This window comes from Populus nigra, chromosome 2, assembly GCF_951802175.1.
Source record: "Populus nigra chromosome 2, ddPopNigr1.1, whole genome shotgun sequence".
Lineage (NCBI taxonomy): Eukaryota > Viridiplantae > Streptophyta > Magnoliopsida > Malpighiales > Salicaceae > Populus > Populus nigra.
The window spans coordinates 34,880,742-34,895,450 of NC_084853.1; the positions used below are offsets into that span (position 1 = coordinate 34,880,742).

Genomic DNA, 14,709 nt, shown 5'->3' on the forward strand with positions numbered 1-14,709 from the left:
CGCTCCAAATTTCAGCCAAACACGATGTCATATGAAGGAGATATGATTTTTCAAAGATGACATCTGAATTCTACCAGCAAACAGGTTTCGTGAAGAAACGAGTCCAAATTATTTTCTGAAGCATCTAAACCGATATCCAAGTTTTTATTTCAGCAATTTAGCTCCTCTAAGTCAAAGCTTGAAGATTTCATGCAAGGCTATTTCTCTTTTTTTAGGAAAATAGTTATTGAAGTACTTAAATGTAAACAGTCTACTTAATGGAGGACTATTTTGTAAAATAGAGACCTGGGGTTTCCTAGGATATAAAAAGAATGAGAGAAGAGAAGGGGGACAGCTAGCCAAGAAGAGAAAAACGCCCCCTTCCTCTAAGAAACCCTAAATTATGCATTCTTCCTTTTTTTTTATTAGTTGTTCAACAAACATGCAAGGCTAAACACTTTTTCTTGGTTGCAAGGACACGGAAACCTTCGGATTTCAAGAACTGTGAGATTTATTTTACCTTTTCTTTTCAGTTTATATGATGAATATGTTTGCTCTCCTATGCTTATTTTTCCTATGAATGTTTATTTTAATTGCTAGAGCGGACTCTAAGTTATTATTGTAGACAATCTATTGCTAAGTTTGATATCAAAACTGGAGTTGTGGTATATGAACTTGTGAAGCAACTGAGTTTAATAATTGTGGCGGATCTACGTTATTAAACTTAGGAAGAACATTCAATCAAATCAAACATAGACTGCGGACAGTTATGTTTTCTTGATTAATCAACTTATCTAGTTTTTAAGGTTGTCATTGAATTAAATTACTAGTGCGGACACTGTGGTTGTTTGATGATTAGGGTTAGTTATACGACGAATCCATAAACTAACCAATGTTAAGAAGAGATAAATATTCAGAATATAAATTGATGTTTCGTTTCCATGATCAGTTCTGATTTCTGTAGGTGGATGTGTGCTTGTGATCAAGGTTTGTTCTCTTGATGATTTTCTGATTTTATTAAATTTTGTTTGATAGTTTTCTGTTTTCTTTTGCTTTAGCCTAAATAACGTCCAAACCCCCCCATATTACATATCATCTAGCATAAAAATCTGACTTGAATCTTCCTCGTGGGATCGACCCCTTGCTTGCTTTATACTATCTTGTGTGTTGTGTTTGAAGCTAGGGTAATTAATTTGTGCGACCGCGACATCGCAACAGCAATCAAAATGGGCAAAGCAAAGAAGCATAATGAAAAAACACAATGGATTAAGAGTAGTGATTTTAAGTCTAAAAACCTTGAAATACTTTTGAGCCTATGAATATATTTTTTTTCATAATAAAAAACATGACCCATATTATGTGACTTTGAAAGTCATTTCTGATCAAGTAAACAAACGATTTAGATTATTAAAATTACATCTTCAAAGATTTCATCATGAATATGGCATAGCAAACAAAACTATCTGTCATTATTCATAAAGATAAAATGAGAATGCAAGAAACTTTTCACTATATTTTTGATCTGGTCATCTCACCCTATACCTTTGAATACTTTTTATTTATTTTTTTTTCCAAAAGTAAAACTACTCAAGTTGCACTCTTGAGCCACCATCATAAAAAAATACCATTACCATCATAAAAAAAATACCATTAAAAAGATTGGTTGGTGGTTGTATAGGTTGTGAGTATGAATAGCGATGATAGTAGACATCCAAGTGTCTAGTTTTGGTATATCCATACCCAAACATAAACCTGATAAGATATAAATCATATCTAATCTTATCGAGTTTTGAGTATCCATCGGGTATACATATTAGAACCGAATCGACCCAAACTCAAACATGTGTTATCCAACATTCTGTTGGCATAGAATGAGAGTCACCAACCTACCCATCCTTTTGTGTAATGTTCAAATCTTTTAATAAAAATTATAAAGTACAAAATTCTATTATTTCAGACTCTGATTTATGTGAAAACGCTGCAAATATCAAACTAAAAGTCAGTACCACAACAAAAGCTAGGACTCTTGAATTTTTTTTATTATAAAACAACTCAAGTAGCAGTTAACAAGTTCTTAAAGTTCAAATTGCACTTTTTCTAGCATCTGTAAGACTTTACTTGTGAAGAAAACATAGCCAACTTTAGCTTTTCTATCTGTCCAGGTTAATAGGTAAGGGGAACAGACCCATGACATAATAAATGATAAACAATAAGTTTTGTACTAATTCGTAGGGTATGACATTATAGTTTTTTCTCCCTTTTTTTCAAGTCAAAGGACAATTAATATTTTTTAGATACGGGATATATAACTAACTAAGATATTTTTAGCTCGGAGATGTGGTGATTTATTTTGATGAGACCTATATAAAAGTATGTGTTTTTTTATTTTTGTAAGGTATAATTTGTGTTTTAAAAGGTTATATATCTTTGAAAAAAATCAACCACACCTCCAAGCTAAATACACACGTAATCTCACTGCTTGAGAGATTTTGAGACCGGGACAATGAACACAAAGAAGAAAAAGAACTTGAACACCACTTTCTTTGTCACCACTCAATAGAATTATTCTCAACTCCTGATGCTTCCCAGGAATTTAGATCCGTGGATGGGCGACTCGTCTGGCCAGAAGGAGTTGTTGACTTGCTGCTGGGAAAGGGAAGTAAGGAGATTGGAGAAGAGAATAAGAGGAAGAGGAAAAGAGTGAGGTGTATGGGAAAGGAAGTCGGATGGAGAGGGGACGTGTGATAACCCTAATCATATATATATATATATATATATATATATATATATATATATATATATATATATATATATATATAAATGATTATTATTATTATATATATAAATGATTATTATTATTATTATTATTATATATATATATATATATATATATATATATATATATATATATATATATAGGTGTGGATGAAGGTTGTAGATGTGTGGCTAGAGAGTGATGGATGTCATGGTGGTTAATATCGTGTGGCTGGTCGTGGAAAAGGAGGATCGATGTTGAGGTGTGGCTGGTCGTCGAGATGTCTAGCTTGGCTGGCTATTGCGTGTTGAGAGCTTCTCAATATATGTGGTGAGTACTCTTCACAAAGTCTAAATAGGAAGCCATTCCAGGAGCAACGATGCTCATGGTAAATTAATAATAATAATAATAATAATAATAATCATTTATATATATATATATATATATATATATATATTCCTTTTTAGCTAACATGGTCCCTTGAGTTTTTAGTATATGAAATAATAAATTTAATTATACTATAATCTGTGTTTATAAACAGTTAATTAATCCACGTAGCATTAAAAATAATTTATAGTCTTTCACGTTTACCATGCTAATTGGTAGTATTTTCAAAAAAACCTTTTTTCTCATCAATCTTTATCTTATCTACTTTTCTTTTTTTTCTCTTTTGTTTCATTTAAATATTCAAAAATAATATAATAAGGATAAATTTTAAGTTATTAATGAATTTGAAAAATATAAAATAAATTAAATATATTGTAATACTATATATCAAGAAGCATACAATAATAAAACAATATATTTTAAAAAAAATATATAATATATTTAAAAAAAAAATACTTTTATTTCATTGAATTTATAATTTTAAAATAATCCAGCTTACAATGCTATAGAGGTGTTTTAATGTGTTTGAGACAGTAGTAAATATTATTTTTTAAAATATTTTTTATTTAAAAATATATTAAAATATTTTTTTTAATTTATTTTTTACATCTAAATAATCTATATATGTAAAAAAAAAAATTAAATTGTTTTATGAAAAAAAATTAAAAATTAACAAAATAACGATTCATCGCTGCGCCTTCAGATCCTTACCAACCACCAGTTTAAATTGGAGGCACCTATAATCCTCTCTCCTTGTCTTTCTCGTTTTTCACGAAATGAAGGCGTCTTTAAAGGGCAAGTATGATATTGACAAAAGCAGCACCGCTGCTACTGTCGCCTTCAACGCCGGCGATGTTAAGCTCCGGGCTTCCATAACTGACGCCACAGTCGTCAACGGCCCTAGCTTAAACGGCCTGGCTTTAGCTGTCGAGAAACCTGGCTTCTTCATAATTGACTACAACGTTCCGAAAAAGGTAACTCCTCTTTGCTTTTATATTCGGTTAAAGTCTATTATGTGGCTGTTAATTTTGTAGGAAACTTGAATTGAAAAGACTATTGTATTACTTCAAGTTTGGCTTCCTTTTGGTTTGTTTCCTGATTGATTCATCAGTAGCCAAAGAGGGATTAGGATTTTTGAATTTCTAATTCAAGGGTTTTTTTTAAGAGTCTAGGGCTTCTGTTGCTGATTTGTAACATTTTTTCCCCTGTAGCTGTGAAATTAAGGAAATTTAAAGAAAACTTGAATTTTAGTAGAATTTAGTAACTAGCATTGACTTGATTTTCACTTGGTCTTGTGTTGCAGGATTTTAGGTTTCAGTTTATGAACTCAGTTAAGGTTGTGGACAAGCCCTTGAATTTGACATACATTCATTGTAGAGGGGATAACCGGACTATTTTGGATGGGACTCTTGTGGTTGATTCAGCGAACAAGATATCTGCTAATTATATGCTCGGTACAGAGAATTGCAAGTTGAAGTATACCTATGTGCATGGAGGACTGACTTCGTTCGAGCAATGTTATGATTTTGCAAAGAATTCATGGGATTTTGCTGGATCTCGAAAGGTTTATGGTGATGATGTGTTCAGGGCTGTGTATCAAACGTCAAGCAAGAATCTGGGCCTGGAGTGGTCAAGGAATTCAAAGCTGAATGGGAATTTCAAGGTAAACACATGATTGTCATTTGTATGCTTTTTGGCTAGTTGCTGGATTTTGGTTCTAAATTAACAAATTAAATAAGGAAAATCAAGAAATAGAAATAGAAAACTGCACTAGTTGAGTTTACCACAGTTTCTCATTCTATTTGATAGTAACTGTATGAGACTCGTAATGGAGTTGAGCATAAATTTAGCAAACTAGTACATGCTTTAAGAATTTGATCCTCCATTAAACTGGACAAGATTACAGTTTTGGATTTTAAAGGTTCTAGTTCATTGATGGGAACTGTTTTTCTAGTGTGTTCATGGCCTCACATGTTGTATATCCATTTTGTAGCTCCTAGATGCATCTTATTGATTCTGTAACACAAGCATGTTTGTTTTCTCTAGGTTTTCAATTGAATTATAACTGAGCTTGTTCTGGTTTTGCAGAGAGCGTAGTTGTTGTATTTTACTTGCATTTTTCAATCATGAAAAGACCCTGGCATGATTGTGTTCATTTGAAGAGAAATCTGAACCAATGGATTGAGAGTTTTCAATAAAACACCTCTACTTTTATGGCTTGAAGTAATACATGTCTGGGATTGCGTATGATATCAGAAAATGGGTGATTGCATAACTTTCAGCTATTTGGATGCTAGATTGATGCTTGTGAGCTGCTTAATTTTATTCGGTGGTTGTAGTGTGCCTTGACCTGTCTGGATAAGCCTCTTTAAGCATTTCTAGGATTTCTAATCTTTGTTCCTTCTTTATCTCAGGTTTCTGCATCCATCAATTTGGCTGAGGAGTCAAAAATGCCAAAATTAACTGCAGAGAGCACATGGAACTTTGAGATGTGATGCATTTCATCAGTATTCTTTCCTGGTTGTAACATTTACCGGTTGTTTTGACAAACAGCTCCACCTTTGGTTGTGCCCATGATTGCTTTAAGCTTATTTTTGTCCTTGAATATTGTCTATAATTATAAATTGAACTGATCACCTGGTCAGGGGCAGCTCTGTGGCACCGTTTGTCAAACTGTTAAATCTCTCTTTTCAAACATGCGTGCGGTCACTTTTGTTGCAACATCTTGTATCTTATGTATGTTTAGCTTTTGCCAGGGACGGAAGATTATGGGTATGGTGAGGTTAGTGACATGGAATGCATATATTTTCCATGGGTGTGATATGTAAGATTGAGTCTCCTTTGTGGGAGCTGTGGAAATGCTGAGGGGTTTATGCTTGGATAGTTGCTCGTGGGTTTTTTTAGCTCCGCAGAATCCTACCCCAAACTTGCTTGCAAGTTCAGGCGTCCTTTGTCCAAGGCATGGCTAGTTATGTTGACAGAAGAAATGGAGTTTTGTAAGATAGTATTCTTGAGTCGATGCATGTTAGTAACTGAGGTATCGGACAAGTCTTGAACTTTCTGGATCATGGAAGAACCGAGCATTGAACGAAACTAAAGGGCTTGTTTGGAAACGCAGTTCCTACTATATTTTTAAAATTTTAATTTTTTTTTAAAATTAATATTTTTTTAATGTTTTTGGATTCTTTTGATGTGGTAATATAAAAATAATTTTTTAAAAAATAAAAAAATATTATTTTAATATATTTTTAAATGAAAAATATTTTAAATTATAATTACTATTACAATCCTAAACAAAACAGATCCTAAAAATCATCGAAACGGTATGGTGCTGTTATTAGGAGGATACTTTTCTAATCCTGCAGTGGTCCATCTAGAAAGCATCAGTTGATGCTTCTGGGGTTGTAGTTTTCTTGTTAAACGGCACTGGTTTACTGAGCAACAAGCATTGTTTCCTAACAAAAAGAGGTCCGAAGTAGGGCTCCTGCATTCAACAATCACAGAGTCAAAATGACTGGGAAGAGGAGATGAGGAGTGCAGTATTAATAAAGAGGCTCTCGAAGAACGATGCTAGAAAAAAGAAAACAGGGGATTGGAGGGTCTGAACGGTTGCTCAAATTTGTTTGTTCTAGCAAAAAACTGTCGACTTTTTGGCACTGGCTGAAATGTGCTGGTCTGGTATAAACATTGCAGTATATCCAGGCTAGTTTATTTTATTTTATTTTATGGTAAAGTTTTAATATTTAATATTTAATATAAGAACAATCAACGGAATGAAGTAAAGCCTTTCATTGTGGCTATTATCCTCAATGACGTTCACGTACATGTTACAACAGTAGTATAAAGTAACGTGTGCTGAAAGGAATGAGGAGATATATCAAAGGAAGGAGAATGGCGGGAAAAACTGTTATGCTTAGTTGATGCATGGAAGCATTTAACACATGAGAATAAAAGAATATAGCATCTTCAGTTGAAATGAGAAAACAAGCTTAATGAAATAATCTTTTTGTAACTTGCAAAATTCTCTTTCTCCTTCTCTCATCTCTTCTGACTCTGAATCTCATTCATTCTCTACCTTTAGTTCTATGTTAAGATTTAGTTCTTAACAAATTAGTGTCGGAGTCTTGAATCGAAGGTAATTATCAAGAGGGGGATATATAATGGTGGAAAGCAACAAAGTTAGAGCTTCAGAGGAGCATGGTAGGCAATAGGATGAAAGAATGCAAGTTCTTCAACCAGAACCGCAAGATTCCATAGCTGACAACAAGAGACAATGGCAAGAACAAGCTAAGTGGAATGAACAACTATTTGCGCAAATGGATACCCTTATGGCTACCATTCAAATATTCATGGCTGGAAAAGAAGCTGAGAAGGATGACAGGAATCAAACCAACACCTGGAGAGTGATTCATCTGTAGCAAAATCACATTCAAGATGAAATTATGGGCAACAATATTGAGAATCATATGGGTGGATATAATACGAAATTGCCAAAAATAAAACTACCCATATTCCATGAAGATAATCCACGAGGATGGATTAGAAACTGTAGAAAGTTCTTCAAACTGCTTTTCACTTCAATTCATCTCAAAGGGTGGAAATAATTTAACTATACTTGGAGGGTAAGGCAAAAGTGTGGTCCGAAGAACTCTTGATAGGAGATCATGATCTTACTAATTGGGAGGAGTTTGTTTGATCTATCTGTATAAGGTTTGGCAGTAGAAAAGATGTGGTTGAGGAGTTTAATAAACTTATATAGAATAGAGGGGTAAAGGAGTATGATGAAAGATTTGAGGAGCTTAAATCATTTATAAACATTATGAATCCTTCACTTACATAATCATACTACACCTCAAGCTTTATCAATGGACTCAAAGATTACATTAAACCAACACTGAAGATTTTGAAGCATACGGTGTTAGTACAAGCATTTGACCAGGCCATGTGACAAGAGGAATCCAATCAGGCCATAACTAGAAGGAATATAACATCTCCTTCTTTCAATAATGGAAGACCACTAGGTAAACCTTTTTCAAATACTCCTTATACTACAAGAACTGATGTGATAATAGGAGGAAAACAAATGCATGATTCCTTATACGAACATAGAAGGAAGTTAGGTAAGTGTTATAAGTGTGGGGATAAATTTGTTCAAAGCCATCAATACAACAAGAAGAATCTGAATATGATGAATGATGTAGATGAAGAAAATGATGAATTCTTAGAAATAGAGAAAGAAGATAATAATGAGATGATTGCTAGTGAAGATCAAATAGATAAGTATGACTTGTCATTAAATGCATTGGCTGAGAGTTATGCCCATAATACAATAAGGATTAAAGAAAATTGTCAAAACAAGAACTTTATCACACGTGTGCGTGATTCATAACGAGACATCGGGATCGAGGAGTTGCCACCATGTTGTTTGGTTTAACATCACTAGGAGACCCGAGTGTATTGTTTGTGGTTAAGGGTTTTATCATGTAACCTGGCTAATGTGTAAGCTTGTTTTAAAGATTTTGGTTCAAACATCCTAACTAAATTTTTAACCTCTATTTCCAGCCCTCAATGAAAAACACATGGCATTTTTCTTAGAAATTTCAGTCATATTCCAAAAGATATCAAAGTCTTTGATGTAGGTTTCTAAATCACTCTTTTGTTTCAATTCAATAAGTTTCTCTAAAGGATTCCTCCCCCCTCAAAAAAAAATCTACAACACATGGCCTCTATATACTCCTCCTGCCAAGACATTACTTGTCCTTCCAAACTTCTCGTAAAATTTTGATGTCAATACAAAGTCATTCCATCCAAATAACAGGAGGTCAACTTAAGTTTCTCATGATCAGCAATCTCTTCAACATCAAAGTATTGATTACATTTATAAATCCACTTATGAACATCTTCCTTTTCAAAAATAAGAAACTCATGTTTTGGTTTTCGTAGTTTATAATAAAGAGGTGTACCTTCATTGGCCTAGTTGAACTTGGAAAAAGAATCCCCTGCAACTGAGTACTGTGTTTCTTTAGGAATACTAAACTCACCAGTAGAGAGTTGAGTTTTCTAAAATGTTGACTCCATAAGATAAGCAAGAGCATCAATAGCTTCTTTAAGCTCTATAAATCATATATTGGTATCAACCCTGGTATTATCAAGCTGGTGTTGAAGTTGGTCATATTTTTGGGAGTGCTCTTGGTTGACATCTTCATCTACCTTCCTTGCATCTTAGGATCTAGTTTTAGGTGGCATTTTGAGAGTCTGAAGATGCTTGCTCTGATATCACTTGGAGTAATGAAATTTCTAGGCTTACAATTAATGATAGAATAATGGCATAAAGAAATAATAATGGAAGATTGGTGCAGGTGACATGGAGAGAAAGAGAAAGATAGAGAGAAGAGGGGGGGAGAGAGCATCTCTGAAATTCCTAAAGTTGTACCAATTACTCAATTATGGCTTGATCTCTTTGTTACAACAGAAAACAATATATATGCAAAGAGTTTCTCATTCTTAGAATTCCAACATATTCTTCCTAAAAACTAATTAAAATGCAAGCAAATAAAAAGCACAACATCACTTAAACAAAACGCACAACATCATAGTTTTATTTTATTTATACACATCATTTGAATCTAATATCTATGTCAACAATCAATTTCTCATGTGCCCTTCTCTTCTCAATTCCTCTCTAACAACAAAAACAAGGCTTTTTTTGTTAGAATATAGATCATAAATGGTAATAGTACACCATATTGGACATTTTACTGCTAAAAAAAGAGTTACGAAATTAGAAGTGTTTTAATAGATTGCTGATGTTCGTTGATAATTGTTTGTCACTTCTTGATTGATAAAGCAAGAGATCCTAATATGGAAACCATGAAACCTTTCCTCTAAAAAGTTAATCTTCATCGATTTCACCTCTTTTTGTGCCCTTGGTTATACATAATCTTACTGGAAAAATTTCCTAAAATTAATTCCTTGAAAATCTCAATCATTCAACTTTATAGAAACTATCGATGAGATTATTTTGATTTGAAAATTGTTTTCTGTAAAATTAGCATCGCTGAGTATATCATTGTGCATCCACCTTCGACTAGTCCTAAATAGAGAGAAGATGGAGGATTTAGGGACCAAAACGAGATATTTTGGTGCATTTTAAGGTTATGTTTACCAATTAAATGTGAAGCCCTATCTTTTCTTCTTGTTTGGGCAAAAATTAGCAATGAAGACCAATTTAGGTAATATTAAGTAAAAATCTAACAATCGTAGGGTGTTTACAGTTAAACTAACATTTTCCACACATTCATATGGACATGCTATGCATTTTTTAATAATTCATTTTGGACCTCAAAGTTTTATTTTGTGCAATTTAATCCTAATTAAAGGTCAATTGAGTCTGAATTCTTAGTTAATGGTGAAATTAAAAGGAAGTGAGCTGAATGAAAAGGGTGTCAAACACAGATGACATTCTAGAGATTGCATGAAAAATACACTTAGATCCTAAATCTTTAAAAATAATGCAATGCATACAATTTAGGTCCCTTTGAATTTTAAAAAATGAATTTTAATACACAAGTTCATTTGTATTATTTTTTACCTTGGTTAGAGAGAGGAGAGAGAGGGGGTGTTGTTGGATTCCAACTATGAGATAAAAAGTCGTTATTAACTCATTTTTTGGCCACTTTAATAGGTTTTCTTGGTGTCCACGAGTTCTGTGAGATGAGGGGAGCTTCATGAAGATTGTTTAAAGCTTTAATGTTGCATGAAAACTAGATTTGAGCCAAGAAATCCAAAACTAAATCGGTTTGATTTTGGGTCTTTGGATCATTTTTTAGGTATTTAGAGTTGTTGAGATGGTTTGTAGGTGTTATAAGAGTGTTGATAAGGTATTTTTTGGTTGAAATAGCTTGAAAATTAAGGTTTTTTTTTTGCCAAAACAATAGTTGCTAGATTTTTCAATCATCACTGTATTGCTCGAAATATGGGCTTGCAGACGAGACGTCATATACCTTGGTGGGCAATGTGTTATCTGTTTTTTTTTTTTCAAAAACAAAAGGGTAGACAACATATCATACTCCCCTTTAAAAAAATTTAAAAAGTAAAAATAAACGCAGGCCCACTAGTGCTCTTGAGTTTTTCATTTAAGTGGCCAAGATGCGCTAGGTCACAGGCATACGAGTCTAGGCTCTTTTTAGTCCTTTTTTTTAGGTTGAATATAAATTTAAAGGGAAAAAATATTGAATTCATTTGAGTTTATGGCTCAGGTTATAGGTTTAAGGTTTAATGAGTTAAGTCACAACAACTAAACTATTATTTTTTTCAAATATTATTTTTTTTACTTATATATATATATATATATATATATATATATATATATATATTAAAATAATTTTAAAGTTTATGTTTCAATTAATATCCTTCTTCTGTTGTTTATTTTTCTTATTTAACCATTTTTTAATAGAAATTGTTTTTTTATGGTGTTGTGTGAATTTAATTTTTTAAAAAATTATTATGATTCATCTATATTTTTTGTTATCTTTTGTATACAAGATTTGAAAATAAAAAATTTTTATTTTCAAAAAATATTTTTGATATGTATAGTCCTACATAATATTTGTTTTCACTTTTATTTTATTTAATCAATTTATTATGTATGTTTATTTTTAATATCATTTGATTAAATAAAAAACTAATTTTAATAAATAAATTTAGTAAATATAACCGGATAAATATTATGTCATTTAAGATTAAATATCTTTATCTGTATCTGTTTTTTTATTTTTCCAGTTTTATTTTAGTTATAATTAATATATATTTTTTATTTTTTATCGCTAATTTTTATATAGTAATAGTTCTTGATTTTTTTTATTACATTTATACATGATCACATGATCTTTTTAATTTACATTTAATACTTTTTATATATATAAAAATACATCAAAAAACTTACCTCTACAATTATTTTATATAAATAAATATCACGTCCGTGGCGAAGCATGGGTAAAAAAAAGTGGTGAGGCCCAAATTCAGCCAATCATCAACGTGTCCAACTATGATTGGCTGTTGGAAGCTTAGAATCAGACCGACCTGATTGCATTATTTCCTTTGTTACTCTAGTTATGAACTTATGAGAACAAAGTACTTTCACCTGAAAAAGCGTGCTCCTTGCCCTACAGCGTACAGACCGAAGTCAAGAACCTAAAAAAAACTTCTTTTTTCTGATCTAAAATATCTATTTTCTCTCACCTTAGATTTAACAAATCTAGCATAGATTCCAGCTAAATTCCCCTGCAATATTTAGATCCAAACACCAAAGATCTGCAATTCCACTGTACAAAACATGTCGACTGCAACACACTGAAACACACAACTTTTTCAAGCTTCTTCAATGGCAAATACTCACCAAGGCAAGCTGTTCCTTTTCCTTTATTTGCTTTTCATTTCTTGTTCTCCATCTAGAATTTTGGCAGACTCTAGCGCAGTCTCAACCCAACAAGAGCTGGAGCATGATATCAATCATGCTCGTTATCAAGAACAAGAGTCTGACACTAGAATTAAGCTTAATCAGCAAGAAGTTTTGTTACATAAACTTGAACAACTAGTGAGGAACCTTAGTGAAATAGTTGCTAGATTAGAGCCTAAATTATCTGAGTTACCAAAAGTAACATCTATTGGTAGGGAACAGAATCAAGAGGCAGAAAGGATTGATCAGGGAAAATTTGATGGTAAGAGATTGGTTCAAAAAGTTGAAGAAGAGGGATTCGAGGTTAAGACCACTAGAGATGGAGAGAGGGTGAGGACTGGTTCAGTTACCAAGTACAGTCCATTGTGGTCAGAGAGGTTTCAATTTGTGTCTGCTGTGAAACTAGATTCTGATGCAACGTGCATTCATGTTTTGCCATTTAGAGATTACGAGGGGCTTAGTAAGTATGTTGCTGTTGGTGATGATCGAGGGAGGGTTTATGTGTTTTTGAGGAATGGGGATGTAGCGGTTGAGTTCTACACAATGTCCTCTTCACCAATTACAACAATGGTTTCATATTTATCGGCTTTTAAGAATGAGAGTACTGTGGTAACAGGGCATCAGAATGGTGCAATTTTGATGCATAAACTTCACTATGTGTCGAATGGAGAAGAGTGGAGTACACTTTCTATGGAAAATGTGGGTAAGTTTGCGTTCCATGAGGATTGGGATCAACGTTCGCCTATAAGTATCTTGGAAGTGCATCATGTTGGCAGATCAAGGTATATCTTGTCATTAGATGTTAGAGGGATAATTAGGGTTTTTAGGGAAAATGGGACGGTTCATGGCTCTGCCATGCCAACAAGTAGACCACTTGCTTTCTTGAAGCAAAGGCTTTTGTTTTTGACAGAAAGTGGTGCAGGGTCATTGGATTTGAGGAGCATGAAAGTCAGAGAATCTGAATGTGAAGGTTTGGACCATTCTGTTGCTCGGTATTATGTTTTTGATGCCACCGAACGGTCTAAAGCATATGGGTTTACATCAGAAGGGGAATTGATTCAAGTATTGTTGTTGGGGGATATAATGAACTTTAAATGCAGGGTCCGATCCAAGAGAAAATTCGACATGGAGGAACCCCTTGCTTTACAATCCATCAAGGGCTACTTGTTTGTTGTTAATGAAGAGAAGGTCTTCGTGTACAATGTTTCATCTCAGCATTATGTTAGGGTTGGGGGACCTCGCCTTCTCTTCTCTGCTGGTCTGGATGAGATCAAATCGTCGTTTTTGAACTATCAGTTGACAAATGCTCCCATTGAGAGAAGAAGAGTGATGCCATTAATTGCCAGCGACCGTGAAAAAATCGTTGTTCTTGGCCTCGGGAGTGGGTATGTGGGAATGTATCGCTCTAACCTTCCAATATTTAAAGGAGAATTCAACACAATGCTATGGACAAGTCCTGTGCTGTTCTTCGTACTCTTTCTCTTTGGAGCATGGCAATTCTTTGCCAAGAAGAAGGAAGCGCTTACGTCTTGGGGGCCTGATGATCCTTTTAGCTCCGCATCTGCTACAATTGGAGCTCCAGTAGGGTCATCGGCCTCCGCGGACAGGTCATATGTAGATTCATCTTCAAGAAGTACTGATATGATGGAATTAAGGGCTGGGGGATTGATAGGTCCAACAAGGAGGTATCCTTCTCCCTCGCGATATCCTGGGGGAGCAACCAGTTCCTTCAGGCCAAGTTCTGCAGATCCCAACACTAGACCTTCCTCTATTGATCCGAATTACAGAGCATCATCGGAGCTAACATTCAGGGGTCCAGCTCTGGAATCTACAGGTTTCCCTATAAGAAGGGAGAATCTGTTTGTAAACAATCAAGTTGTGGATGATGTCAATTGAGTTGCAAGATAATTTCCTGTAACTTCCAATTTCTCTGGTGTTGGTATTCTTTTTAGATTTTGTCCTTGGACTGTTCATCTGACATTACAGAGGCCTTTTGAACTTTCAGCGTTGTAAGTTAGTCGCACAAGAAGGTTAATAATGGAAAGAGTTCTTATCCCCGTTTGATTCACAATATTTCCCAGATTTACTTTTGATAAAGTCTCCTTCTCACGATCGTACAAGTCATGCATGC

General features: G+C 33.7%; 2 protein-coding genes across 2 annotated transcripts; both read left to right on the forward strand.

Moving 5' to 3' along the window:
• Positions 1-3,822: 3,822 nt before the first annotated feature.
• On the forward strand, positions 3,823-5,842 carry LOC133681682 (outer envelope pore protein 24A, chloroplastic-like). The gene is made up of 3 exons (XM_062104792.1): positions 3,823-4,095; positions 4,425-4,784; positions 5,536-5,842. The coding sequence occupies exons 1-3, from the start codon at positions 3,898-3,900 to the stop codon at positions 5,614-5,616; spliced, it is 639 nt and encodes a 212-aa protein (XP_061960776.1). The 5' UTR covers positions 3,823-3,897; the 3' UTR covers positions 5,617-5,842.
• Positions 5,843-12,258: 6,416 nt separating this feature from the next.
• Positions 12,259-14,649, forward strand: LOC133681359 (uncharacterized membrane protein At1g75140-like). Its single transcript, XM_062104393.1, has one exon. It carries the CDS (start codon positions 12,504-12,506, stop codon positions 14,472-14,474), a length of 1,971 nt encoding a protein of 656 aa, XP_061960377.1. The 5' UTR covers positions 12,259-12,503; the 3' UTR covers positions 14,475-14,649.
• The last annotated feature ends 60 nt before the right edge of the window (positions 14,650-14,709 follow it).

Bases quoted from the DNA above. Each gene is read 5' to 3' on its own strand.
- LOC133681682 (XM_062104792.1), top strand. From the start codon at position 3,898: ATGAAGGCGTCTTTAAAGGGCAAGTATGATATTGACAAAAGCAGCACC. The intron at 4,096-4,424 runs GTAACTCCTCTT...CTTGTGTTGCAG, and splicing joins ACTACAACGTTCCGAAAAAG to GATTTTAGGTTTCAGTTTAT. The intron at 4,785-5,535 runs GTAAACACATGA...TCTTTATCTCAG, and splicing joins AGCTGAATGGGAATTTCAAG to GTTTCTGCATCCATCAATTT.
- LOC133681359 (XM_062104393.1), top strand. From the start codon at position 12,504: ATGGCAAATACTCACCAAGGCAAGCTGTTCCTTTTCCTTTATTTGCTT.